This window comes from Armigeres subalbatus, chromosome 2 (assembly GCF_024139115.2).
Source record: "Armigeres subalbatus isolate Guangzhou_Male chromosome 2, GZ_Asu_2, whole genome shotgun sequence".
Taxonomy (NCBI): Eukaryota; Metazoa; Arthropoda; class Insecta; order Diptera; family Culicidae; genus Armigeres; species Armigeres subalbatus.
In genome coordinates, this window is record NC_085140.1 from 99,496,078 (window position 1) to 99,502,961 (window position 6,884).

The following is a 6,884-nucleotide window of genomic DNA, read 5'->3' on the forward strand; positions in this document are numbered from 1 at the left end:
CTGCGAGCACATTAGGGAAAGTGGTACCGTTTTTAGTTTTGGGAGGGTTTAGAGTTCTGGTCAAGGGTTTTCACCTGGATGGCTTCTTCAACTTCACAGCATTCACTGTCTCACAAGGCTTTCCTTCCACTTGCTTCTAATTGATGCTTTCTATAAATGTTTAGACGTCTGTCGTGTTTGGATATCGCTTTCAAAATGATTCCAAGCAATGGCGCATATCCTTCCAGAACCCTCGACCAAGTTAATTTCCCCTCCGAGCTTTTCGCTTATCATGGCGCCTTCTACGCCACCCCCCAATGGCCGCCCATTTTTCCGTGATGCTGCGACTGGTGGTGAATATCGGAACTGGTTTGTGGTGTGGCTGCATCCTTTCCGGTGAGTGATGGGTGGTTGTGATGCTTCACGCATATTCAAATGTGTTTTTGGTGTCTTACTACATTTATAATACGGAACAAAAACGCGAAAATCTCACACATCTCGAAATGACAGACACACCACATGTTACAGAGTTTTAGAATTGAATTCAGTATTTAGTTAGATTCTCCGGTGTATCTATGACGGTTTGTAGTCTTTATGACACGGAACTGACCAAAATAGCCGTGACGGGGGACTGGATTTTCTCCCATGCTTTTTTCAATGCTAATTTAAATTCGTTGTTTTGGTAATGCGACTTTTACTAATTTTGTCGTCCAGCACTTTCAATGGTGCTCAATTGGTTTCATATCTGGGCTCTGTGGAGGCGTTTTGAGTTTATTGGAGTGTTATAGAGTAGCTACAGTTTAGTATTTCGAGCTGTGTGCTTGTGGTAATTATCATGCCGAAAGATGTATGGGGCTGTCCACAAACCACGTAGACCGAAATTTCACTATTTCAAACCCCCCCGTCCCCCCTAGTAGACTTTCGTAGACTTTTTCAAAACCCCTCCCTCCCCCCATGATGTCTATGTAGACTTTACCAAATTTTACAAAACATCATATATGATTGGAAAAATATGGAAATCAATCACGTTTTAAGCAATTCAGCATGTAAACATTACAACAAAATTCGAATGTTAAGAAAATTATTTTGAGCTTTTCAGTGGAATGTCTTCACTTGTTTGTACAGTCCCATTTAAGTTTGTACAGTCCCATTTAATTCCACCACTTAATGGTGGAATTAAATGGAACTGTACAAACTCGTCTTATGACAAGGGAAAATTCGAATTTCAAACTTAACAAAATCACACTGAACAAAATCCAACAAAACAAAAATCAAATTGAAACGAAATCAAGTTTAATCCTCTGTCCATAACTCCTGAAATCATATCTCAAAGCCAATTAATTTAATTACTGTTGAATTCAATTCCTCCTAGAGGTGTGTACCACCATCGCCGACATTTTTGCATCGGCGCGCCACTGATAAAATCTGTCACGCATCTGACCTATAATTCTCAACGCCGGTTCAAAATTGTGAAAATCGTGAATTTTCAGAATTTAGAAAAATTTCGAGTTGAAATTTCGAGAATGTCAAGTCTGAATTCCAATAAGTTTTGCGTGGAAATTTCGTAAAATTTCCCAAATGATAACCTTGAAATACTTCAAAGAACTCTCCGTGATAATTCCGATGCTTTTCCTGCAAATTCCATGCAATATCCCGCTGAATAATCATCTGATTATTTTTCTTCTAAATTCCAAAACTTTCCCCGTTAAAAAACCCGAGTAATTTTCCGTGAAAATTTAGAAATATTTCCCGAGGTAATTTTTAGTTTAAACGTACATTCCGAAATATTTCCCGTGGAAATTCAGAATGGTTGCCTACGATTTTTTTAAATTTCTCCTGCAAATTCGGAGCAGTTTCTTGAGAAAATTTAAATAAATTGTATGGGCATTCAAAAAAATATTTCCTGAATAATTTTGGGTGGAAATTATGGAGAATTTTCAGTTGAACTTTTTGTTAACTTCTCGTAAAAAATCGAATAAATTTTCATAAAAATTAGAAAGGTTTTTTACAAAAACTGGAAATCTTTTTTTTTGTGGAAACTCAAACTGTTTTTGGTGGGAATTTCAAATAATTTCTCGTTGAAGTTTCCAACAATTTATTTAGAAATTTCAAAAATTTCCATCGATAATTCCAAAGAATTTACAGAATTTACTGCAGAAGAAATTTACGAAGGATAATTTTCCACGGGTATTCCGAATAATTTTGCTTATGTTTGCAAAGAATTCCTCGCGAAAATTCGGAAGAATTTCCGAAATTAGGCAAACATTTCGTGGACTTCCCAAAAAATCTCCAGTGAATATTTTGAAGGGTTTCTCGCGTAAATTTCGGAGAATTCCCTTTACAAGTTCCAAAGAATATCTTTTGGACATTCCAAAGACTTGTTCTTGGATATTCCAAAACGCTTCCTTTGTAAATTTAAAAAAAAAATCCGTTGAAGTACCACATAATTTCCATAGTTTGCAAAGAAGTTCCTGCCGAAAACCAAACGAAATTCTAGTAGAATCTGCAGTAAAACGCAAGTGAAGATCTTGGAAAAAAAGTTCGAAAGATTTTATAGAATACTTTGGAGAATTTTCCTGCTCAACACAGAAGAATTTCCTGGTGAAATCCAGGATAGTTTTAAGCCGTAGCTCAGACTTTTACTTTAGTGAAACTCATTAAATTTTCAAGGAGAAATGCAAGAGATTATATCGATAAAGTCTTGCAAAAAAACCGGAACATCCTAAAAAAATCAAACAAGTGAACTTCGCACGAAGCTGCTGTATAAATCGCTTTTAAAAAACATAAAATCAAATAGTCTACGTAGACTTTTGGTATACCCCCCCGTCCCTCTTCGTAGACCATCGTAGACTTTTTCGAAACCCCTCCCTCCCCCTCAAGAGTCTACGTGGTTTATGGACAGCCCCTATGCTCTTTGTAAGCCTAATTTCTCAGCTCTTGCGTTCACATTTTGCTTCAAAATGCGGATGAACATTTTGTGATCCATAATACCTTCAGTAGTATGAAATTTATCCACACCGGTTGCGCTCTTGCACCTCCCAGATCATGACGGAGCCCCCACCATGCTTTACTGCTGAAAAGAGTTTCTGCGGCTGTATCTCAGCCATATCATACATCGGCCATTTGATCCAAATATGCTGTACTTGCGTTCGTCAGGTAACATGAGTTGATTCCGAAAGTACTCCTTCTTCCAGCGATATTTTTTTTGGTGAAATCGAGCCGTTTTTGATAATTTGATGGCGTTTTGAAATTTCGTCCGTGATACTCGCTCATTCTACCTTCCCTTCTACCTTCTACCTAACTTTTACAGGTATTTTTGTTTGTATTAATTCATATCTTAGCACATCTCCTCTCCAACTCACCTGCCTACATGGGTGCACTCGTTTTAAGATTTTTTTTTACTTTCCGCATAATAAATCGCTCATCGTGATCAGTTAACACTCGCGGACGACCATTCTGTTATTTGTTTTGAAAGGTTTTTGTGGCGCTGTTGCGATCATTCGTCGATTGAATAGTCGAATTGGGTGTATCCACAATTCTTGCAAACTCGTAAGTCAACTTGCACTAGTTATGAAGACCTAGGATGAGTTTTCTTCCATTGGGACTAATCTCTTTACCTTTCAAACCCATGGTATCTCTATTTTCCGCGCCAAGATCAATCAGAACAATAACATTGTTTAATTTGTCATTGAGTATTGAAAAAATGTTGCAAGACACCACTAGAGTGTGCTACTGTCACTACAAGCGAATAAAACTATTATACTCGTGTTTCTCGCGACTACTTTTTAAATAGACGAATACTTTTTGAACGAGCGAAATTGAGGGAATTTAGATGTTTTTTTATACGACAAATTTCTATTTGTTTTTGAATAATAATCATGTACTGATAAGTTTTCTATCAAATTTAAAAGAAAGTTTTATGAAACTGCTTCTATCAAGCCTAATTTTTATATTTTACTAAAAAATATGCAGCTAGACGAATACTTTTTGGACCCACTGTATTTACCTTCTTTCAATCATTCGATGTTCTTTAACCAATCTTTCGATCTTCTTATCAACTGAGGAAGCATCAACAATAAAACACGATAACCCCGTTTGCCAACTGGTTTTAGCGAAATCAAACTGGTAATCGCGGACAAGGCTGCTTGTAATCAATAAATTGCTCTTAAAAAATAGGAAGATTTCCATTAAAAATAATAAAATTGCTGAAATTTTCCATAATCATAAAACGTTCTTAAAGAAGGAAATGAAGTTTTCATATTTTTTTTATTGCTCTTCATTAATTATTTTGTGGAATAAAAAACTATTTTGTGGAAAATTTTGTAATTATTTATTGCGAAAATTGATTTATTTATTGAAATTTTGTTATTTTTTCAATGGAACAATTAGATTTCTCTATTGGCTTTATTCGTTTATATTCTGATTTCTTTATTGGCAATTTCCTATTTTTTATGGAAAATTCCATTTTTTTAGGGAGAGTTTTTATTTCAGTCATTTATGCTCTGAAGCTTTGTTTTCCATAATGCAATTAAGGTCTACAATTTTTTCCATAATGTTTGTTTTTGCGTTTAATTAGTTTATTTAGAAAAAGCCGCACTTTCGCAACAACAGAAACACCCACAGCTATTAGATCATTTACTCGGACGTCACGTAGGTGATTAAGTTCGATACCGGTACAAATGAAATACTCTATCTTTATCCACACTTGACATTCTATTATATTCTAAGAAGATATAAAAAACACTCACATACGTCATAATACTTCCGCATGATATTTTTTGCAGATCTACTCTGTCAAGCTATTGTTGTACATAATACAAAATAAACGAAGCAATTAAGCAACAATACACAATGAAACTCGAAACCTGTATGTGGATTGATTCCTGCCGCACGCTGCCAAAACGCGTCGTTATTCTTACCGACATCGATACGCCAATGTGGCGCTAAAACACAGCCGAATTTTCTGCGGCCGTTACCCGTGATTGTTGGTTTTGGAGCCTATGCTAACAAATTGATGTTTGACTATTGCCACGTAGCGGAGCATGGCGAAATTTTCCTCATAAACAGCTGAAAGGCAGATGTAACAATCGTCTCGAGGACTTGGTCAAATATGTATAGATGGCAAGCACTTACATTTTCAAATTTTACTTAAGGTTTATGGTGATTTCGGAACAGTTGAGCAATGTTGTTTGAATATTTTGAAGCCAGCATACCGTGGGGTATATACACTTCATAGCCAGTGGAAAATGCAGTTTTCATTTAGGTAAATAATGCGTTTTCAATTTGTCTACTTATGAGATAAAATACTTTCACGATCTTAGAATAATTATTGCGCAGTGTTATAGGCTAGGTGTACCAGTTGTGGCTATAGCACCAGTTGTCGCACTAGTGCTTTATATGCGAAATGGCCAATCAAATCACCGCAAACCAAGTTCAAATCGATAAAGCATATTCATATGATACGATAACACCTTTGATTTCCTCCCAAACAAGCAAAGCATAATTGTAAAAATTGAGCACTAGTGGTCCCTATTTGGCCAGTCCCATAAGAAAACAATGGGATTTGCCAAATAAGGAACCAAAATTAAGAATAGTGCCACAACTGGTGCATGCGTTCTATTATGGATTAATCAATTTGAGGATAATAACAAATTTTATTGTGGTTTTCACAGCTGTACTAAGGAGCAGAAAGTAAAATCTTTCGCTTGATATATTAAGTCCACCCACATGCCTTTTACTTATTTTTTAAAAAATAGTTGTTCTTATGTATGGCGACAATTGGTACACCCACCCTATACATCCTACAAGAAAAAATGGAAAGGTCGAGGAAAAACGAAACGTACACCGTACACCTATAGAAATGATGCCTGATTAGGACGAACGTTAACGTTCGACTATTAACATTCTAAAAATAAGTGCATTTCGAGATTCAGGTCATTTTATTTTCGTATAAAATTATGTTGTTTACATTTCCAGGATAGATAATCACAGCTTTCACAGTTCAAAGTACCAATTGCATCCAATTATCTGCGCAGAGGTAGGACGGCAGGGGCCGTGGCAACGAACGGCTCATAGGCCGAGTAGGAGTATGCCAGCGGAGAGGCCAGATAAGCGGTTGGGTAGCCAGGGGCAGCGACTACCGCGGCAGCAGGTGCAAAGTTTCCGTGGAAGGACTGCTCGAAGAAGGTTGCACTGGGCACAACCGGGGCAGTGGCCACCACCGGGGCACTGTACGCAATCACACCGGGCTTGGGGTCGGCCTTGGCCGCAACCGAGGCAACGGCAATGACGACGAATACACCAATCTGCAAATATACGAATGTCAAGCATCATTAGCAAATGGCGCCAACAGACCGTTTGCTGGACGAATGCTGCAAACATCGATTGTTGACGGTTGGATTGCGCTGTTCCAGGATACTTACGATCTTGAACATTTTGACGATGATTAACTTCGAGGGGGCTCTAATGGAGGGGCTCGTCGACCGGCTAAGCTGTATCTATCAATGCGAACGATGATAACAAATGATAATTGCTGTCAACACCGGTAGAGGTTTTATACAAAGCATTTCTGGATTGCTCGCTCAAGTGGGAGGAGGTGATTATCAATTAAATGGAGGAAATGAATCAGCGGCACGTGCCAAAGCTCGCAGGGTGTATCAATTTGGAAGAATGCCTTTTGTTTTCGACAGTTTGATTGGCATCGGCTGTTTTTGGATTCGTGACAACCAATGAACTTGACTTTTGGCAAGCTCTTACGATGAATAGTTATATGGCTTCCTATTAAGGTGGTTATACAACAAAGCCACAAATCGGCCATCTTGGAAACCACGTGCTTTTTCTAGTGATTTTTCGAGAGCACGAATTGAAAGAACCACAACGCCCATGGGGATGAAACATCCGTAGAT

General features: G+C 37.6%; 1 protein-coding gene across 1 annotated transcript; it reads right to left on the reverse strand.

The window, feature by feature from the left end:
- Nucleotides 1-5,887: 5,887 nt before the first annotated feature.
- On the reverse strand, nt 5,888-6,675 carry LOC134214771 (uncharacterized). Its single transcript, XM_062694088.1, has 2 exons — nt 6,402-6,675; nt 5,888-6,284 (listed from the first exon to the last, which is right to left on the reverse strand). Exons 1-2 carry the CDS (start codon nt 6,411-6,413, stop codon nt 6,003-6,005), a joined length of 294 nt encoding a protein of 97 aa, XP_062550072.1. The 5' UTR covers nt 6,414-6,675; the 3' UTR covers nt 5,888-6,002.
- Between the last annotated feature and the right edge of the window lie 209 nt (nt 6,676-6,884).